The sequence below is a fragment of the Gopherus flavomarginatus genome, chromosome 10 (assembly GCF_025201925.1).
Source record: "Gopherus flavomarginatus isolate rGopFla2 chromosome 10, rGopFla2.mat.asm, whole genome shotgun sequence".
Lineage (NCBI taxonomy): Eukaryota > Metazoa > Chordata > Testudines > Testudinidae > Gopherus > Gopherus flavomarginatus.
Window position 1 is genome coordinate 54,949,829 of NC_066626.1, and position 22,336 is coordinate 54,972,164.

A 22,336-nucleotide genomic window follows, 5' to 3' on the forward strand; every position below is an offset into this window, starting at 1 on the left:
TGGGAGCAGGGTGCTTTGCAGTGCCAGCGCTCGATGAGAGCCAGCATGGCTGGAAAAGGGAGCCGACCCCACAGGGTGCGGCGTCTCCACCACAGCGGCTGCTTCCCACTGGAGTCTGTTTCCGGAGCGCGGCACAAGGCTCCCCGGGGCTGCGGAGAGTAACGTCCCAGCGCGCCAGGGGAGCGAAGCCACTGCCCGGGGGGGGTGGGGACGCTGACGGCTGAGAGCCCAGCCCCTGCAATCCCCTTGCGCTGGGGTGGGCGGAGAGGAGGCGTCATGGCGGGCAGGCTGCCCCTGCAAACACCTCCCCGCCACGTCATTGCCGGGAACTGGGGACCAGCTGCGCAAGCTAGTGCTGCTGCCTGCCCGCCGGCTACTGCACAGGCCCGGGGTTGGAGCGCGCCGGGGGACCCGATCCACGCAAGGCAGCGGCTGTCTCGCCACCCTGCCCCGCTGTAAGTGCAGCCAGGCGCCGGCCGGGCACGCTGCTCCGCGCTGCTGCGGCCCCCTCTCCATCCCTAGCCCCCGGCCTCCGCTACGAAAGCGAAACTGAAAGTGAGAGCGCAGGGTGATAGCAGCCGGGAGCAGGGCCGGTGAGCTCTGCCGGTGCTGGCAGACTGGGCAGGTGCCTGCAGCGCACGCCCCGTCTGGTTCGGGTTCCCCTAAAGAGCTGGGTCTTCACGGGCCAGCCGCTGAGGCCAGGGAAGGATGCGAGCGCAAAGTCCAAGCTGGCTTAGTAAGTGTGGGCTGTAAAGGCGCATGCACACCGAGGACTGGGTGTGATAGTGTCGCTCTGAAAAACACCTCTTGGTTATTAACTGTCCACGGAACACGCATGATGGTAAATAATCACAGTCACCAAGGTTTTAAAGAGTAACACAAGTTACTTGTGCTCAATGGCCATTTAGGCAGCGTTTTGTTTAGGTATTAAGAGCTTTTGGTGGCTTGCAAAGTGCAAATAAAAAGAAAATAATACACATTCTTCATTATAAAGTGCTCTTGTTTATGTGCTTTAGAGAGACTTAGTGGGATAATATGCATGACTGGAATATTGGAATAGAAGAGTACAGCTTGCTCGGGAAGGACAGGCAGGGAAAAAAGGAGACGGTGTTGCCCTGTGTATTAAAAATGTATACACTTGGACTGAGGTCGAGCTGGAAATAGGAGTCAGACTTGTTGAAAATCTCTGGGCAAGGATAAAATGGGTAAAAACTAAGGGGGAATGTCATGGTAGGAGTCTACTATCGACTACCTAACCAGGAAGAAAAGGTGGATCAGGATTTTTTTTTAAACAACTAACAAAGTCATCCAAACCACAAGACTTGGTGGTGATGGGGGACTTCAACTACCCAGACATCTGTTGGGAAAACAACACAGCAGGGCCCAGATTATCCAACAAGTTCTTGGAATGTCCTAGAGACAATTTTTTTATTTCAGAAGGTGGAGAAAGCTACTAGGGGAGAGGCAGTTCTAGATTTGATTTTGACAAATAGGGAGGAACTGGTTGAGAATCTGAAAGTGCAAGGCAGCTTAGGTGAAAGTGATCATGAAATGGTAGAGTTCATGATTCTAAGGAATGGTAGGAGGGAGAACAGCAAAATAAAGACAATGGATTTCAAGAAGGCAGAGTTTAGCAAACTCAGGGAGTTGGTAGTAAGAGCCCATGGGAAGCAAGTCTAAGGGGAAAAATTATTGAAAACAGTTGGCAGTTTTTCAAAGAGACATTATTAAGGGCACAAGAGCAAACTATCCCACCGCATAGGAAAGATAGGAAGTATTGCAAGAAATCACCCTGGCTTAACCAGGAGATCTTCAATGATCTAAAAATCAAAAGGGTCCTAAATAAAGTGGAAACTAGGTCAAATTATAAAGGATGAATATAAACAAACAAGTATGGAGGGACAGAATTAGAAAGTCCAGGACCCAAAACAAGATTAAACTAGCTAGAGACAAGAGTAACAAGAAAACATTCTACAAATACATTATAAGCAAGAGGAAGACCAAGGACAGGGTAGGTTCATTACTCAGTGAGTGAGAAAAACCAGTAACAGAAAATGTGGAAATGGCAGAGGTGCTTAATGATTTCTTTGTTTTGGTTTTCACCAAGAAGGTTGGTGGTGACTGTACGTCTAACATAACAAATGCCAGTGAAAATGAGGTATGATCAGAGGGTAAATTAGGAGAAAAACAAGCTAAAAATTACTTAGACAAATTAGATGTCTTCAAGTCACCACGGTCTGATGAAATGCATCCTAGAATACTCAAGGAGCCGACTGAGGAGATATTGGAGCCATTAGCGTTTATCTTTGAAAAGTCATGGAAGATGGGAGAGATTCCAGAAGACTGGAAAAGGACAAATATAGTGCCAAATCTATAAAAAGGGAAATAAGGACAACCCGGGGAACTACAGACCAGTCAGCTTGACTTCTGTACCCAGAAAGATAATAAGCAAATTATTAAGCAATCAGTTTGCAAACATCTAGAAGATAATAAGGTGATAAGTTACAGTCAGTATGGATTTGTCAAGAACAAATCATGTCAAACCAACCTGATAGCTTTCTTTGACAGGGTAACAAGCCTTATGGATAGGGGGGCAGCGGTAGATGTGGTATATCTTGACTTTAGTAAAGCTTTTGATACTGTCCCGCATGACCGTCTCATAAACAAACTAGGGAAATACAACCTAGATGGAGCTGCTATAATGTGAGTACAAACTGGTTGGAAAACTGTTCAGAGAGAGTAGTTATCAGTGGTTCACAGTCATGCTGGAAGGGCATAATGAGGGGTCCCACAGGGATCAGTTCTGGGTCCAGTTCTGTTCAATATCTTCAGCAATGATTTAGATAATGGCATACAGAGTACGCTTAAGTTTGCGGACGATACCAAGCTGGGAGAGGTTGCAAGTACTTTGGAGGGTGGGATTAAAATTCAAAATGATCTGGACAAACTGGAGAAATGGTCTGAAGTAAATAGCATGAAATTCAATAAGGACAAATGCAAAGTATTCCACGTGGAAGTAACAATCAGTTGCACACATGCAGAATGGGAAATGCCTAGGAAGGAGTACTGTGGAAAGGGAGCTGGGGGTCATAGTGGATCACAAACTAAATATGAGTCAACAGTGTAAAACTGTTGCAAAAAAAGCAAACATCATTCTGGGATATATTAGCAGGACCATTGTAAGCAAGACACAAGAAGTAATTCTTCCGCTCTGCTCTGCGCTAATTAGGCCTCAACTGGAGTATTGTGCCAGGTTTGGGCACCACATTTCAGGAAAGATGTGGACAAATTGGAGAAAGCCCAGAGAAGAGCAACAAAAATGATTAGAGGTCTAGAAAACATGACCTATGGGGGAAGAGTGAAAAAACTGGGTTTGTTTAGGCTGGAGAAGAGAAGACTGAGTGGAGACATGATAACAGTGTTCAAGTACATAAAAGGTTGTTACAAGGAGTAGGGAGAAAAATTGTTCTTCTTAACCGCTAAGGATAGGACAAGAAGCAATGGGCTTAAACTGCAGCCAGGGAGGTTTAGGTTGGACATTAGGAGAAGTTAAGCAATGGAATAAATTGCCTAGGGAGGTTGTGGAATCTCCCTCATTGGAGATTTTTAAGAGTGGGTTAGACAAACCTGTCAGGAATGGTCTAGATCAGTGGTGGGCAATCTGTGGCCCGGGGGCTGCACGTGGCCAGTTGGGGTAATACCCTGGCAGGCCACAAGACCGTTTATTTACATTGACTATCTGCAGACATGGCTGCCTGCAGCTCCCAGTTGCCATGGTTCACTGTTCCTGGCCAATGGCAGCTGCAGGAAGCGGCACGAGCCACAGGGACGTGCTGACCGCTGCTTTCCGCAGCTCCCATTGCCCGGGAATGGTGAACCATGGCCACGCCTGCGGGCAGTCAATATAGAGACTGTCTGGCGGCCCACCAGCAGATTATTCTGACAAGGCCACCAGGTTCCCCACCGCTGGTCTAGATAATTCTTAGTCCTGCCATGACTGTAGGGGAGTGGACTAGATGACCTCTTGAAGTCCCTTCCTATGTCCTATGATTATTTGGTATGTTACATATAGCAGATTTTTGTGTGGATAATATTATTGCTGTTATTTCTTTTAGATGGCACTCAAAGTGTTCTAGGTGCTTTCCAAGCAGAAGCAGTGGTGATAAACTTGTGATTTTATCACAAGACTTACAAAAGTTTTACTGTAAGCCCTACCTCCTAGAGACAAGTAAATGTGTGAGAATTGCAGATTTCATTAAAATAAAACCAGAAAAAGCTGTGCAACTTTCTAGCCCTCATGATTGCAGAGGAAAGCTTGAAAATGTAACCCAAGTATGCTTGAAAGCTTGGAAACCAGAAATCACATAAAACTAACTTTTTTTGGGAAAAAATCTGATACATTTTAAACCTGCCTCATAATTATTTGGAACACTTGGGGTTGGCAATACTGCAGAAGGGAAGGTGTGGTCCTGACACAACAAGATAAATACCACCCTGATCCTGCTAATGCACTACTTGCATGTAATTAAGCAAGTGTGTACAGTATTTTAAAGATAAGGGGCAACTCTGAAAACGTTTGTAGCCCCCGCCCTGCCCTGACATCACATGTGCGCAAGTGGATCCTTCCTCTTATATGGAATTTCACTACCTCCAGGATAAACATTTTCCAGTGTGTTCATTACTATGTTTATGAACATCCTCATATTATTGTAATTTTAAATATAATAGAACACTGGCCTTATAACTCATAATGAAGTATGTTCTTTTTATCTTTGTTTCAAAGCCTTAAGCTGTGCACTGTAGAAATCTTGGCATGTCTTGCTCTCAGGTTATTATACTATCCTGTATGTTCTACATATTGTGAAAGTGGTCTATTGTTTCTATTTCCTCAGGGTTCAATGGATTTAACAAGTCAACCATGTTCCTTAAAAGATGACTCTATTGTAAGTATTTTCTGTTGTGCCAATGCTATAAGAATCTGTATTTGAAAAAGATCTCTAAATGGAGATGTTTAGCTGGTGCTGTAAGATATTTTTCAGTAATAAATAGGCACTCTTTTTCTGAACAGCTTCCAATTATAGCCTGTATCTCCTTTCTCTCTCTTTTTCTTACAAAATTAAAAAGATAAATAAAAAAAAAAATCTGGACAGGACAAAGCACTGGAAAATATTTTGTAGGAAATATTTTGTGGAATATCCAGTTTGGCATGGAAACTCACTCCATTACTTAATGGGTCTTTTCTGTGCCTAAATTTTATGATTCACATTCCAGTTTTACATAATCCTAAGTGAAACAAGAGGGATTTTTCTGCAGGTCTTTCTGGAATTTTTCTCTTTCAGAATATTGCAACCAGAAGTAAAATGGAGCAAGAAGGGCTTTTCCTTCATTTCTGGTGCTCAACCCAGCAACAAGTTTTCTAATTTTTTAATTCTGAAATACTTTTTGATCCTATTTTCCCTACCGATATTATTCTTGGCAGTCTAATCATCTGCTCCTGCAAAGACTTATACACCTATAAGTAGGCTTGGAGGGATTAGAATTTTGTTGATAAATGTCGATTTCACTGTTCACATATGAAGTGACAAAAATTTCCATCAATAATAATTGAAATTTACAGATAGGCAAAGTAAGCAAAATGCTGCCCAAGTAAGGATTTAAACTTTTGTATTAGGCTTGTTACAAATGGACTAGTGAAATAAATAGTAAAAACAAGTATGATTTGTTGATTGAAGGACATTTGCTTTGTATATTTTGATGTGATGATGACAAATTGTGTTTTAACAATTATAAAGCTTTAACTTTTTGAATCTCAGCAAATACTGGCATTAGTTATCTTACTCCCCCATAATTTTGCACAACTGTGAACATTTTAATTGATAAAAATGCTTAAAAATAAATATTGATATTATCTATTGATTTTTTTTTTTAAATAATTTCAATCAAATTCTGCCAAGGCTCTTTATATAACTTTATACACTGTGAGTAAACCCACTGACCTCAGTTGACCACACTGATCTTAGTTCTTTTTGGAAGACCATGGGACAGCACGCCTCCACAGTGTGTCAGAACTATTAGCCCTAGTTTGCAGTTGGATAATAGTTCCAATTAGGTCCCCGTGTTTAATGACCAAAATCCATTTTCTGATATTTACATCCTTTCCAACCACAACAGTAGTTCAGTGATTTCTGTCTAACTTTCAAGACTTATTGAAGTGAAAGAGTAAAAATGAGAAACTCATCGTTATAGTGCATCTGTTATACTCCTGCATGAAAATACTGCGAATATCTAATTCAGCATGTCTCTATCAGATTTGCCTAATCAGCACTTTCTCCCCATCACCCATCAGGACTGGCAGAGTTGCAGAGAAGCAGCAAAAGGCTCTCAGTCAAGAACTGGACTGTCGTGTACTGATTAACTAATAACTACAGTGGCAAAATATTTCAAATTAGTGCAAAGTGTTACTCTTTTCAGTTTACTAATATAGTTTGAACACTGCTGGTATGATTTGTACAGATAACGATTTAACAAGTGAATAATCTCTCTAGCATGACATATCTTGTGATATTATAGTGTGAAAAAATAGTACTGTGCATTTTCTTGTCTTTCTAGAATCTGAAAGTTACTGACCATTCTGGCACACAGATAGATGACGTTGACAATCTTAAAGAAGAACTAGAAAAATGGAAGGTGCGTATGAACTGTACAGCTCTTAGGTTTCCACTGAAGTCAGAAGCAGCAGCATGCATGTTTCCAAAAGAAAAAAATTGCCCAAAGATTGCTTTTAAACCGACTTTACAATATTTTGTTTGTTCTAATGAAAATATACTGAAGTACTTGTTGTTTTCAATGTCAAGGAAAGGCTTGGAAAAGCTGAAAAACAAAAAGATGAGCTCCTTCTTTTGAAACTAAGTGCTGATAAAGAGAGAGATCAGGCACAAGATGAGCTGAAAAAGCTAATGGATTTAGAAGAGGAGCAATATAAGGAGAACATGATAACAAAGGAAAACCAGGAGGTAACAAGAGAATTTTCCCATAGCTATCAACATTTGGAGAAGAGCTGGAGACGTGTTCCGTGTAGGTTGGAGTACTTTCCCCTTTCAATCCAAAAAGCTCCATCAGAACTACAATTTTTAGGGCCAAAATATTTAGCACATCATTTTATAAAAAATTCAGAAGTTACATGATAAAAATAAAAAAGAAATCTTGCAGTAGTTATTTGAAAGAATGCAGGCAAAGCTAAGACTTTCTACATCACAGGTAAAAAGTGATGGATAACAGAATATACCTTCAACTGGTCCAAGGCTCCCATTGACAGCAGTCTTACAATTCACGAAAGTCCACATTGTGTTGAGTTGGGTCATTCAATTGCTCTATCAAATTACATAAAGAACACTTTAAAACAAAACTTCCTAATAAAAACGCCTCATAAAAGCTTAAGAGTATCCAGGAGAGTTAGTCACTTCTACATAGCTGTAAAGAGCTTGCAACCTGAGAAAGCTTGTAGCTAACATAGCTGCATAAAGACACAGAAGTTTACTTACTAAGGATGGCAAAGTTATTCTCTGCTTAATTTGAGAATGAATTGGTAATTGCCCTTGGGGTATGTAATCTAGGCATTTGCAACATGAGTGGTAGGCAGTGAACTCTTCCTATACTGTCAGGGGCTGATGGTTGTGGCTTATCTGGGAGAGAGATTTGCAGTACAGTTTTAGATTTGCCCTATGAGCTGTAGCTTAGAGGCTATTATCTCAGTATCCCAAGGTATTTTTAATAATGATTTTCATGTAGATGTTCAAGCCAATAAATGATGGATTTAATTTGTTTTGCTGGTACATTATTAATTTCAGAGAACTTCAGACATAGTAGAATGTAAGTAGCCAAATAGACTGAAATTCAAGCTCCTTGTCCTCATGTTCACGGCTCTACACGGTTTTGCCTCATTCTACATCTCTGTTGTTACTTCCCCATTATGTTCCTCCCAGTTCTCTTACTTCACTGTGCCCTTTTTCTTCTTTCTACTCAGCTTTGGGTATGGCTACATTTGGAATTTCAAAGCGCTGCCCCGGCAGCGCTGTGGGAGCGCTGCCGCGGCAGCGCTTTGAAGTGTGAATGTAGTCAGAGCGGCAGCGCTGGGAGAGAGCTCTCCCAGCGCTGCATGTAAACCACATCCCTTATGGGTGTAGCGTGCAGCGCTGAGAGCCGCACTCCCAGCGCTGCTGCCCTGATTACACTGACGCTTTACAGCGCTGTATCTTGCAGCGCTCAGGGGGGTGTTTTTTCACACCCCAGTTGCAGCGCTGTAAAGTGTGAGTGTAGCCAAGGCCTTTGTGCTTGTAACTTGTTGCTACACCTGGAATACCTTGTTCTCATCCTACAGGTGCTGTCTCTGTCCTCTTTCAGATCCCTCTTGAAAACCCTCTATTTCAAACAATCTTTTCTTTCTCTTATCAATAATCTATATCCTCTCTGCATTGTCCTCATTCTGTGTCTTATCTTATTTGGAGCCTAATCCTGAAAACACTTTATATATGTGAGTAACTTTACATATGTACGTACTCCCAGCCAAAGTCAATAGGATTATTCATTGGTAAAGTCACTTAGATGCACAAGTATTTGCAGACTTAGGGCTTGTCTACATCACAAAGTTGCAGCGCTGGTGAGGGGGTTACAGCGCTGCAACTTAGGAGGTGTACACATCTGCAGGGAATCACCAGCGCTGCAACTCCCTGTTTGCAGCGCTGGCCGTACTCCCGTTTTGTCTCGGGTGTAGAGGATCCAGCGCTGGTGATCCAGCGCTGGTAATCAAGTGTAGACACTTACCAGCGCTTTTCTTGACCTCCGTGGAATAAGCAGGTATCCCAGCATACCTGAGGAAGCCTCTCTGGTAATCAAGCATGTCTCCTTCCCCGGTTTGCTCTCGCGTTCCCCGAACCCCCGAGCAAGCAGGTCTCCTTCCCTGCGGTTTGCAGGGGGGTTCGGGGAACGCGAGAGCAAACCGCGGGGAAGCTGGTCTCCTTCCCCGGTTTGCTCTCGCGTTCCCCGAACCCCCGTGCAAGCAGGTCTCCTTCCCTGCGGTTTGCAGGGGGGTTCGGGGAACGCGAGAGCAAACCGCGGGGAAGCAGGTCTCCTTCCCCGGTTTGCTCTCGCCTTCCCCGAACCCCCCTTGAAGCTGCCCAACAGCGCTGCAGTGTGGCCACATCTAACACCACTTGCAGCGCTGGTTGCTGTAAGTGTGGCCACTCTGCAGCGCTGGCCCTATACAGCTGTACTAATACAGCTGTAACAACCAGCGCTGCAAAATTGTAGATGTAGACATACCCTTAGGCTTTAAAGCCCAAATCCTCTGCTGTACTCATTCTGCTCTTTGGGATGTTCTCAGAGAGCTACTGTGGCTCTCTGATCATGGATTCATAACTTTTAAAGTCTGAAGGAACCATTATGATCACCTAGTCTGACCTACACAAGACACTTACCACATAGACTCTTACCATGTAATTTCTACATCAAACCCATAACTTCTAATTTCACCATCCCCGGTAGATATTAGAGCAGTCTGGGAACTGATGTAAATGCCATAAGTTGATAATGGTGCTAAAAGAGCCACCCACTAGTTCAGGATAACTGGAGCTCATCAATTCTACCATGTCCCCTTTCTAATCCTGACGTGTTCCCTATGCCGGACACCGCAAGACAGCTAGCATGGGAGCTAGTTACATTGGCAGTATACCCGCTCAGGATTCCCCTACACCTAGGAAATCCAGAGCTGTGGAAATGCAACTGATTTCTGCTTCCCTTTTACCTCTTGAATGCATAAAGGGAGTGGAGTGGGAGGGGGCCTGGAACTGGCCCTCAGTCTGTAAACTCTTCAGGACAGGGAATATAGATTATCCAGGACCCGATCCTGCACATTAATAATTTAATGCACACAATTAATTTCATTGAACTAAACAAGGCTGTTCACATGTATTAATCCCTTGTGTATATGAAGGTTCAGGGCCTAACTGTGTAAAGTGCAGTGTAAGTTCACGTACCACCATAAATGTTTCTGAAATTTTACTTTTCTTATTTAAATTGAATGGAGCTGTTCCTTGGACAGGAAACTTACCTATTGGATAGTAATGTGTACCATTGATTTAATCTATCTCATAATTGTTCATGCCATTGATGGTTGTGTGGTTAGTTATTTTTAGCAAAAGATTAAAAATGGAAATATATTTTCCAATTTCTAGTGCCTACCACTTTTTACTGAAATCCAGAATTTGACCCTTTTACATATTATGCATTATATTTGTAATCTGCAGAGAAATCTTGCTGTAGTAAAGCAACAAAATATTGAGCTGCAGAAGGAGATTCAGAAGCTCAAAGATGACCTTGCAGCAAAGAGTTCAAAGCTTTCACAGGATTTTCGGGTAATTGCTATTTGAAATATTTACAATAGAGCTTTCAAATGGACACATTTTACTTCTGAATTTCTACACTCTAAGGGCCAGATCATCAGTTTTGTAGATCTGTGTAGGCTCCATTGACTTCACTATGATATTCAGCTATTGCTTTCCTTCTCATTCTCTATCTGGCAAAGTTAATAAATACACTTGACAGTGAGGGGAAAAATGGAAATATGAAACTGGGAGATACAAGAAAGATCAGGACATGTTTTAATGGAAAAAATTGAAAGAAAAAGAAAAGTGCATAACATTTTCATGAGTTCATATTTTATCTCTCTGTCGGAAAGAGGAGTCAAAAGAAAAGGGACTTGTCCATTACAGAAAAAAAACCAAAACAAAACCCCAAACCATGATTGTAACTTTAGTTTTCCCAAATTGCATGTAGCCTAATTTTGATCTCACTTATAGCGTGGAAATCATTTGAAGTCAGTGGAGTTATATTGGTATAATATGGGTAAGTTCAGAATCAGAACTCTCTTTTGGCTACACTGCTGCAAATGTTATGAAGCACTGTAACATTCATGTTTATTTTACTAAGTTAGTAACATGCGAGGCAATTTTAGCAGGCCTCCTATTACCAAAGAGCTACACTCAGTGCAGCACAAACAGTAACCATAAACTGCTTTGTGATATCGACTTATGCACAATGTTTCGTACTTCCTTTGGTGTTAAAAGTTCGACACATCAAAGCTCTGATCCTGCAGGTAGAATCCCTATTTACTTCAACTGGACTTTTAGTACCTAAGGACAAGTTTGGGCTGAAAGTTTATTGGGGAGGAAAAGTAAAAGCTTACAGACTAAACTCCTTAGGGGACATAGGATCCAGGAGAGGTTGGGGAATCTCCATCACTGGAAGTTTTTAAGAACAGGATAGACACACACCTGTTAGGGATGGTCTAGGTTTACTTGGTCCTGCTTCAGTCCAGTTACCTCAGTGGTGAATTCAGCCCTACTATATATTAGCCTTAAAAAAAAAAAATACTGCAGAGTGAGGCAAGAAAGCATACTGTACATTTTTTCAGTTGCTTAATAAATTATTTAAACATTGTCATTTCCTGTCTTGATTCTACAATATTAGATTAAAAGAGAGATACCGAAAAAGAAAATGAAGTTTACTAGGATGGAAAATGCTGAGAGTGACGACACATTTTTGAATACTTGCTGCCTTTTTCACATAACTGCAAAAATTCCATTCAGATTGCAGCAAAGACAAGCTCTTCTAACTTTTGAAGAGGAGGATGGTATGGTCCATATTTTAAATATAACTAGCAATGTATTTCATGTTAACAGCAAGGGATATGGGGTTAAACAACAATTTATTTGATCACCAGGAGGGCTAACTAGCCCAGGTTGCCAGGGCTGGAAGGGGAACCTGCTTACAGTGAGTAAGAGCACCAGAATCTGGTTCTCAGCCTTAATGCAAACAAACATTTTCATGCTATCACAAATAAAGTTGAAGACAATATTGAGACAATCGGTTAATAACTCCCACTTTCTCTACATTCAGAGCCCAATCCTGCACTCGCTCAGATGGGTGCACAGAGTTAGGCTACTGCACCTTGTGAGAGGAGAATTTTGCCAACTATGTCAGCATCAGCTCTAGTCCAATTAAACTCAGCTGACAGGTGCTCACAGAATACCAGCAGTTGACCCTCAGTTACGTAGATCCTACCTCACAGAGGGATGAGGCCTGATCTGCAGCCCATGGAGATCAATGCAAGTTTTTCTGTAGACTTCAGTAGGCTTTGGATCAGTCACTGTTATCTTCACATTAATATACAGACTTAGTCAATATTAGTAAATCCCTGCCAATTAGTATAGGGCAGTTTTCCCTACATCAGCCTCCTCGAGACACAGCTGTGCCTTATTAAAATGCAGGCAACCCAAGCCTGCAGTGGAGTTGGAGGTTGGAACTTAATTCATCCAGATTTAAATTAAACAGAACAGTTTGTTTGCAAACTAATAAATAAAATTTCACATAAAGCAAGAGCCTGCCTTATTTCTCGATTAACTCTTAGATGGAATCAAAATGTTTCTTACTGGTAGCGATTTAGCCATAATTTTGTATATAGGGATAGCATCTTTCATACTGAGGATCCTAAAATAGTTTACTAGTGATGCATGTTGCATACAGTAGTGAGATTTTAAAAAGGTATTTAAACACCTAACAAAGCAGATAAGTGCTTTTGAAAATCTCACTAGGCACCTCACTCCCATTTATTACACTTTTGGCGGTGCAAAAGAGATTTTTGGCTAAGGGCACTAGGGAATACTTTTCATTAGTGTAAAGCTATCTGAAAATCTTCTTAATTTCCCTTGCAGTTGCCCAGAAACTGATAAGAAGAGGTAAGCATACTGTGAGCCTGGATAATGAAAAGATAGAGTTGAAAGCAGTGCCAGTTACACTAGAAACAGGAGTCAAATTTGAGGTAATTGACAAGTCAATATAAAAACCTTTGAGATACTTAAAGAATATGTACTTTTGTTTTCAAAAACTGTATCGAACAGGTACTGTAGCACGTAAAGAAAATAAAAGTATATTTTTTGTTAGCTCCATGTAACAATTTCTGGAGAGAAGATTAATGTTTCTGAAGTACCAGATCTACCGATACCTGATGAGTGGATCAGAGACAAAATAGAACTGAATTTCTACAAATCCAAACGAGGAGGAGGAGAAGTAAAGGATGTGAGATATGACAGAAGGTCTCGCACAGCCATGATTACATTCCTCAAACCTGGAGGTATTTTATGTACCATCGTTTTAGCTAAAGTTACAGGGCCTGATTTAGCACTCATCTGTAGGTTTTTACCCTGGTGGACCTGCATGGACTTCACCTGAATTATTCCATGTTTATTCCACTGTAAATGAGAAGAAACTCAGGACCATAGTTCTTTAAACACAACTGTGTTTAATCACATTCCTTTTGGATCAAATATGAATTCATACATAGCTTGTAAGCTTTGATATTTTCCCCCTCACATTACAGTATTCAAAACTTCTTCTGCCTTTGCGTTACTGGACTTCATTTTACAGGAAAGAGAAAAGTGAGAAAATATACTTGACATATCATGCCATTGAAAGTTACCCAGATCCTCAGCTGGTGTCAGTGTGTGTGAAACTCCACTAAAATCAGTGGATCTGCATTAATTTTAGTGGACAATTAACTAACATCTGTTTTGTCATAAAAGTCAATTCCAATTTCCAAATAGCAAACTTGAAAAAATTATATTTAGTTTCTAACTATATACTAAAAGGTTTGGTCTTGTTTCTGATGTGCTTACAAAATACACCTTAGATAATATTAATACTATTTCCCACTTTTGAATTCTTTGTTCTAGTTGCTGACAACTGTGTGAGATGTACAAAGCACCCTTTCTACATAAATGAAAAGCGCTTTATGCTTTCTGTTTCCCCAAGCATAGAAAAGCATTTGGAAAAATTTCAGGTAAATTAATCTTATTGACGCTACATCCTAAAACAGCAAACAATCTGTGCTCTGGGAGGGTGGATTGTGATCAGAATCTTCCCCTCAGGTCATGGAATGGCAGGAAAACTGCTGTATTCTCAGAGCAGCTGTTTCTGCCTCATTTTAGGTGGGCGTATACAAGAGCTTGCTGGTGAATTCACATTGCTGTAGATCAGGGGTCAGCAGTCTTTCAGAAGTGGTGTGCCAAGTTCACTGTAATTTAAGGTTTTGCGTGTCAGTAATACCTGTTAACGTTTGAAGAACATCTCTTTCTGTGTCTTTATTATATAAACAAACTATTGTTGAATTGAAAGTAAATAAGGTTTTAAAAATATTTAAGAGGCTTCATTTAAAATAAAATTAAAATGCAGATCTTATCAATTTAGTGTGATCCTTGTCTGGGGTTCCAGCCACCAGCCCCATTCAGCCCGCTGCCGGTCTGGGGTTCCATTCACTCAGCCAGCAGCGGGTTGGTGGAGGGCTGAGCGGGGCCGGCAGGTGACTGAGTGGCTCAGTCTGTTGCCAGTCTTGGGTGCCGGCTGCCGGCCCCTTGCCAGTTGGGGTCCCGGCCACTGGCCCTGCTCAGCCTCCTGCTGGTCTGGGTGAGCAGAACCCCAGGCTGGTAGTGGGCTGAGGGGGGCTGGCACCTGGGATCCCGGCTGGCAGGAGCTGGCGGACGGAACCCCAGACCAGCAGCGGGCTGAGCAACTCAGCCCCCTGCCAGTCTGGGGCCACCAGCCCCGCTCAGCCCGCTGCTGATCTGAGTGAATGGAACTCCAGACCGGCAGCAGGCTGAGCAGGGCCAGCAGCTGGACCCCAGACAGGCAGCAGGCTGAGCAGGGCTGGTGGCTGGAACCCCAGATAAGAATCCCAGGCCCTGCTCAGTCCACTGCTGGTCTGGGCTGAGCGGGGCCAGTGGCCGGGACCCCAGACCAGCAGCATGCTGAGCTGCTCAGTCCACCGCTAGTCTGGGGGTTCTGTCTGCCAGCTCCAGCCAGCCAGGATCCTAGCCACAGGCCCTCCTCAACCCGCTACCAGCCTGGGGTTCTGCTCACCCAGGCCGGCAGGAGGCTGAGCGGGGATGGCAGCCGGAACCCCCGACTTGCAGCAGGCTGAGAGCTGCCGGCACCCCAGAGTGGCAGCGGACTGAGCCACTCAGCCCGTCGCCAGTCCTGCTCAGCCCGCCGCCGGTTGAATGAATGGAACCCCAGGCCAGCAGCGGGCTGAGCGGCTCAGCCTGCTGCCACTCTGGGGTTCTAGTAGATGGCTCCTGCCAGCTGGGGTCTCAACCACTGGCCTGCTCAGCCCGCTGCCAGACTGGCATTCCCTGGGGGTCCCCAGGCTGGCAACGAGCGCTGAGTGGGGCCGGTGGCTTGGTTCCCGGCTGGCAACGGGGCAGCATCTGGAACCCTAGAGTGGCAGTGGGCTGAGCTGCTCGGCCTGCCTCTGTGTGCCATCAAAAGTTGGCTCGCGTGCCACCTTTGGCATGCATGCTTTAGCTTGCTGACCTCTGCTGTAGATCTACCAACCTGGCCCTAGGCTCCTCTGGGACACAGGAGCTGTGTGCTTTACAGATTGTGGAAAGTGTTCACTCCTTGCAGAGAGTCCCCCATAGCTTGTTCCTCTGTTGAAGATCTTATGACCTACAATATGAAGTTTGTAATTCACTCAGAAATCACACACAAATGCTTTTTTGATCATATGTCACAGCAGTAAGCAGTGTAGTGTCTGTGCTACAGTCAGGGCAGAGATAGGGTTCCATCAGGTGTTTTATGGCTTAATTGTTCTCATTTAAGTTACACACAATTGATGAATCTGTGTCCATATCATAAAAGCACCACTGAATCTAGCATTAATTTAATCCCTCATTGCCTGTGCTGTGGCTAATGGGTATATTATACCAACATTCCCAATCAAACTAAAAGCACCCAAAAAGATTCTACAAACAGTAAATCCTCTCTGCAAAACCCCACAGTTCATTTATATTAGTGGATTCTCTTTATCCATCTACTTATGAGGTTAGAAATGATTTCTCTGTGCCCATATTTGCAATATGCACTCCAGTGTGTATTGGCCCACTTTGGCCCAGATGCAAATATCCAGGATTGTTTGACCTCTGGAATTCAAATCTCCCACTGATTTTAGTACTAGACCAACATCATAGTAGAAATCCTAAAATGAAAGGCAAGCTTGTAGTGATATCTTCACAGTAACATTTTTAAGATACCAATTCCTGAAACTGAATATACCATGTGTGTTTTCTTCCTTACCAGATATTTTCTGGGATTTCCAAGAGGACCATACTGCTCTCAGGAATCCAAGAGGTTGAGGAGGATGAGGAGAGCATGCAGGACATGATTGAAATTCATTTTCAGAAGCCTAGCAATGGTGGTGGGGAAATTGAGAACATCAAATATGTAGCAACAGGAACCAAACTAGCTTATTTTGAGGAAGATACTGAGAATGTGTCATGAAGCGTTCAAGCTGGGACTTTCACTTTGCCCAGTGTGACATAGTATAATGGAAAATGTTGCAGACTTTTAGTTTTTTTAATATCTGTGCTTTTTAATCTTCAAAATTTACACTTTTGAAAAGAAGAAGTGCCTGCCTTTCCTTCCTTTCATCTGCATGATGCGAAGACTCTTAGGGAATGTCTACGCAGCCGTTAAACGCCTGCGACTGGCCTGGATCAACTGACTCAAGCTCAGAGGGCTTGGGCTGCAGGGCTATAAAATTGCGATGTAAATGTTCAGGCTCAGGCTGGAGCCCAGGCTCTGGGACCCCGCAAGGTGGGAGGGTCCCAGAGCCTGACTATCTACACTGCAGTTTTAAAGCCCCACAGCCTGTCAGCTGACCCAGCCTAACCTCATGTATTTAACTGCTGTGTACACATGCCTTTATGGTCTGGAGCACACAGCTATGTGAAACCCACTGGTTCTGTCTTATAAAGATTCCTTGTAAAATTCAACAAATATTACGCAAAGCCAAGATCAGTGCAAAACTCACTGTGAAACCGTAGAGTTGGCTTAATGTACGTGGGTCCACCAAATCCCTAAATCGCTCACCAACACCTAAAACTTGATCAAGGTTGCTTTCTGCAAATCAGATCTGAGTTTCACATGGATAACAAAACCCAAAACTTGATAGATTTTTCCTAGTTGAGGCTGTGTTAGGAAACTTTTACGTAACTGCTCAAAAGTGACTTCAATGTATATGCTTTTTTAAAGTGGCTCTTTTTCATACAGTGTATAGCCCAATAGGACTTCAGTCCTATCAGATCCTTTGGTGCTGCCACAATACAAGCAACTGATTCTTATAAAATTACAGAATAATTTCTTATCATCAAATTAGCTGCAGAATGTCAATAATAAAGGAAGTGATATCCAGTTTTTCCAAACGTGCTTATGATCAGAAGGAGAATGTTCAGAAATGGCACCAGTTTACTCATCAGATTGACATTTGATGAGCTAAATCAGGCCTGCACAACTCATAAAGCAATGAGGGCCATATTACTCCAAAGAAAACAGCTGAGGGCTAAAACCCCTGCCGAACCCCACTCCCAGCGCCACCCAGCCCCCCCAAAACACATCCCCCACCCAGCGCTGCCTGGCCCCGCGGAAACACCCCCCGCCCTCAAGTATAAAGCCTCGCCGCCACTGCCTGCCTGCCCGGCTTGTCATCCCCCCCATGAAATAAGAGAAGAGGAAAAGGGGAACAGTTTGAAGGGATTTTCTGGGGCTATGAACTAAGGGGAGGGGAAAGGGGGGCAGTGTGAAGGGATTTGATGTGGCTGTACAAAACACAAACACAGGCCACAGGGAGCCTGGGGGGTCGGGGGCAGTGTGATAGGGGCCGGGGAGGCTCGCATGTTGTGCAGGCCTGAGCTAAATTGTGCCTTTAAGGAACAACTCAGCATGGGTAAAAAAATGGCATGGAGGTAATCTTGCTCCTGGGGCAATTCTGTGCCACTGTATATGCTCAGAATTCATGTGTCCCACAGAATTTTATTTGTCCTCACAGAAAATACATTCTGCCCCAGAAATGCTGCAGTTCTGCCTTTCGCCCACCAGAGGCCACTGTGGTGCCAGAACAGCCAACAGCATGAATGCAGCACTTTGGGGCAGAATGTGTTTTCTGTGGGGAAAAAAATTCTGTGCATATGCAGTGGCACAGAATTCCCCGAGGAGTAAAAGCTCATCACAGCATCTGGCTCGTGGAGCTAGATTAGGACAGACTGGGACACTTGGGGCTGCTTTGGGGGATCACAGACTGGGGTTCAGAATGGCTAGTAGGGAGGACAGACTGAGGGGGAGACTAGTGGGCTCCAGAACCAGGGGTTGAATGGGAGTAGGGGTGCATAGCCACATGGTGATGGGTGCTGCAGGGACCCATCAGGAAGGAGGGATGCAGGGAAGGTGCCATTGTGCCTGATTGAATGGGAGAGGCTTGTGATCAGGGTCTGTATGGGGGGAGGCTCCCTAACAATCCTGCCCCTTCTCCCCCCCAAAAACAAAACTTTCTCCCACCCACACCCAACAACCCTCCAGGTTCACTCCAGGCTCTTTCCCTCTCCCTCAGCTCCTCTGTTACTTCTGAAACTCCCAAGCTTTTGCACTGCTTCTGATGGGTGCAGGAAACAGTTCTGTATTGTAATTTAAATGAATTACAGTATATACTCATTCATAAGCTGAATTTTTTTAGTAAAAAAAGGATGCACCAGAGAAGGGGGTCGGCTTATGAACGGGTATAGAGAGGGAGAGGTGGGACACAGCCCCTCCCCCCCAACAGAGGGAGCAAGGAGGGCATCACAGCCAGCAGAGCCAGAAGGGAAGAGGCAGGGCCAGAATCTCTCCACTTCTGGCCATGCTACTTTCCCCTCCAGCCTCTGAAGCAGCTGCAGCTCCGGGGCTGGCAGGCTGCAGCTGTACCGCTTGGCCCCACCCCCCAGATGAGGCTGTGGCCACATCGCCCAGCCTGCTGGAACATGCTGCGGCCGTGCCACCTGGCCTAGCCCGCTGGAACATGCTGTGGCCGCGCCGCTTGGTCTGGCCTGTCAGAGCAGGCTGCAGCCGCGCTGCCCAGCCTGCCAGAGCAGCTCTAGCCAGGCCAAAGACATCCTCCCTTGGCCCTCCCAAGATAAGGTGGGAAGGGATGGGATGGGGAGAGTGTGGACGTCCCAGGTTAGGGATGGGGTCATGGTCAGGGGTTACTCCCCTGACTCCCAGCTTCTCCCCCCACCAAAAATTTCCCCACCACCTGTCCTGGCCCATCAGGGTAACCAGCTGGCACACTGGGACACTTTGTTTACCTAGGTTTACGTCCGTGCCTGGGCCGCTTGAGGTAAACAAACCATCTCAGCCTGCCAGCGACTTATCTTGATGGCTTGGGAGCCAAAGTTTGCCAACCCCTTAATTATAGGTTCAGCTTATGAAGGGTTATAAAAAGGTTATAAAAATTTTCCATTTTTACTTACCCATCTTGGGGGAGGGGGTGTTGGCTTATAAACGAATCAGCTTATGATCGAGTATACACAGTACTCAAAAGTTCTGTATTAATATGCCTAGTAAGGAATCCATTTGTCCAAAAAAAAAAAAAAAAAAGTTCTGGTAATTTTTTTTTGGTCTGTATTGTTACAGACAGACATTCTTAACTGACATATTTTGAAATAAATTACCAAAATAATTGAAACTGGCATGATATTGTATTATTTTGACAAATAAAATATGATGAATTTTGTCAAATTTTAAAATATTGTGTGCAGAATTTTTAATTGTTTGGCACAGAATTCCCGCAGGAGTATAATCTGTACTGCTATCGGCATGTATAATAATGTATACTCCCCCAGGAGTATAATCTGTACCTCTTCTGGGGCCTGATCCAACACCTACTGAACTCTTTAGTAAGCTAATATGAGCTCTCTGTCTCTAGGAAGGATGTATATTTTATGAGAGGTCTTTTTCTTGACTATTCGTATCTACAGTTACACTATTCCTCCATTATACCTGTTATTTTGTCTAATTTAAACATATACAGATACTAGCTAAGAACTCAGGTGTTTCTTAAAATGGTGTAAAAACAGATTATTATTTTGTAACTGTACTGAAGCAACCATCTGGTTACAAAACACCTTGTCTGAGGATTTTATTTTGTGTGATCGTGGCCATAGCTCTCTTTCTGAAGGCAGCAGTAAATGGATGGAGATGGCCAATTAGGAAAGGGGCATATGGAAGGCAGCCTAGATTTCATTCATAGCCCTTGAACTAGGGACAAAAGGCAGAATTTATTGTCTTCATTCACATCTTAAATTATATTAAAAGTTCTTTGAACTGAATTGGGCTTGCAAAGGGAGGAAGTCTCTCTTCCCAAGGGCGGGATTTCTTGCCTCTCTGCCTTTTTCCTTCTCCACCCTTGTGAGGCTGGAATGATTTGGCAGTCTGTCATGTGGCAGCAGACAACCTCTAATGTCACTTAACACTGAGGGAGAGGTTCATGTGAATATCATTTATTTTCATTATATAAGAGACCTTACTGTATAAAAGGGATTTTGTATTATACCTTATGTAGGAAGACATTGAAAAATAAACATCAGACATTGATTGTAGCTATTATATACACAAAAGTCAGATTTAGATTACACAGCCTAAACAAATGACTTTGTATTTTGTTGTTCAAGTACTGTCAAAGTTGCTTTTGTTTTCCTTCTGCTTAGAACAAAAAGGAAAATGTATGGGGTTACAGCTCCCCCAACTGTTTGATGTGTGGGGAAAAAAAGCTTACATTGATTAAACTTAAACATGAAATGCATAATAAATAAAGGCATGTGAAACTATGGAATGAGTCGGAGAATTGTGTACTTAGCAATTAGCTTTAAAAATGTCTTGATATTTTGAGCAGATGCTCTGAACTGCACAGGGGGAAAAAAGTGCATGAAGATCAACAGCATAAACTTTATCATTGAGAAGCATTGATATGTAAAACCTGAAGAATGAAGGTTTAAATGGAAATTCTGACAACAGTTTAACCATAGCAGGACTAGTGAAAAGGTGCAGATAAAAGTAACAAAGTGAAATCAAGAAGAGAGGTTAAGTAGTACATCTTAAGAACCAGGTAGTATCTATTGATTATTCAGTTTAAAAGTGCAAAGTAGTGATTTTATATAAAGGATAACTGGAGATCAGTTAAAAAAAAAAGTAAGACCTTTTTCAGAAACAGTAATGTTTGATATTTCTTTCAATTAGGTGCTATTACCACCCATAATATTAAATAATGGTTAGATAATTAAGTACAGCCTTAGAAAACAGCTTAGTAATAAATCCTTGTTCCTAAATGTCCTCATTATATGTCAGAATATTTAAGATGGAGAAGAAGAGTCAGAAGCACACTAGATAGGACACACAAACAAAATTCCTCCCAGGAAACACATGCTAGAGTGGTAGTTCCTCACCTGAGGGGAGTGTGTTGCATGCCCTTCACTCCAACTTGAGCCCTTTCAAGCAGCTGTTAGCAATGGGGGTTTTGGTTGGGAGCAAAGCCTGCAGTCCAAAACCACCACGTGACCTGGCCCTGCACTAGGGCCCAATGGATCAGATTGGGGAGGTGTCATAAACAGATAGCTAAGGGTTAATGTCTCTTTCACCTGAAGCACCTGACCAGAGGACCAATCAGGAAACCGGATTTTTTCAACTTTGGGTGGAGGGAATTGAGTGTCTAAGGTCTTTGTTTTCTGCCTGCCTGCTTTCTCTGAGCTTTGGAGAAGTAGTTTCTTTTTTCTAGTCTTCTGTTTCTAAGTGTAAGGACAAAGAGATCAGCTAGTAAGTTATATGGTTTCTTTTCTTTGGTATTTGCATAAATATAAGTGCTGGAGTGCTTTGATTTGTATTCTTTTGGAATAAGGCTGTTTATTCAATATTCTTTTAAGAAATTGCCCTGTATTGTGTCATCTTAATACAGAGAGACTATTTGTATTTTTTCTTTCTTTTTTATATAAAGCTTTCTTTTAAGACCTGTTGGAGTTTTTCTTTACTGCAGGGAAATTGAGTCTGTACTCACCAGGGAATTGGTGGGAGGAAGAAATCAGGGGAGATCTGTGTGTGTTGAAGTGGCTAGCCTGATTTTGCATTCCCTCTGGGTGAAGAGGAAAGTACTTTTTGTTTCCAGGATTGGGAACAGAGAGGGAGATTCACTCTGTTTGGATTCACAGAGCTTGTGTCTGTGTATCTCTCCAGGAGCACCTGGAGGGGGGAAGGGAAAAAGGATTATTTCCCTTTGTTGTGAGACTCAAGGGATTTGGGTCTTGGGGTCCCCAGGGAAGGTTTTTCAGGGGGACCAGAGTGCCCCAAAACACTAATTTTTTGGGTGGTGGCAGCAAGTACCAGGTCCAAGCTGGTAGCTAAGCTTGGAGGTTTTCATGCTAACCCCCATATT

The 22,336-nt window shown here is 43.1% G+C and overlaps 1 protein-coding gene across 6 annotated transcripts; it reads left to right on the forward strand.

Annotated features, from left to right (window-relative positions):
* The first annotated feature begins 240 nt into the window (after window positions 1-240).
* NMI (N-myc and STAT interactor) lies at window positions 241-20,741 on the forward strand. 6 transcript variants are annotated; one of them, XM_050969316.1, is made up of 10 exons: window positions 241-455; window positions 4,893-4,943; window positions 6,610-6,687; window positions 6,855-7,013; window positions 10,302-10,409; window positions 11,524-11,686; window positions 12,768-12,874; window positions 12,997-13,186; window positions 13,785-13,891; window positions 16,186-20,741. In XM_050969316.1, the coding sequence occupies exons 2-10, from the start codon at window positions 4,899-4,901 to the stop codon at window positions 16,384-16,386; spliced, it is 1,158 nt and encodes a 385-aa protein (XP_050825273.1). In that variant the 5' UTR covers window positions 241-455; window positions 4,893-4,898; the 3' UTR covers window positions 16,387-20,741. The 6 variants fall into 6 exon arrangements, with proteins under 6 accessions (XP_050825273.1, XP_050825277.1, XP_050825272.1 ...); XM_050969320.1 differs by lacking the exon at window positions 241-455 and adding an exon at window positions 569-736; XM_050969315.1 differs by lacking the exon at window positions 241-455 and adding an exon at window positions 743-841.
* The last annotated feature ends 1,595 nt before the right edge of the window (window positions 20,742-22,336 follow it).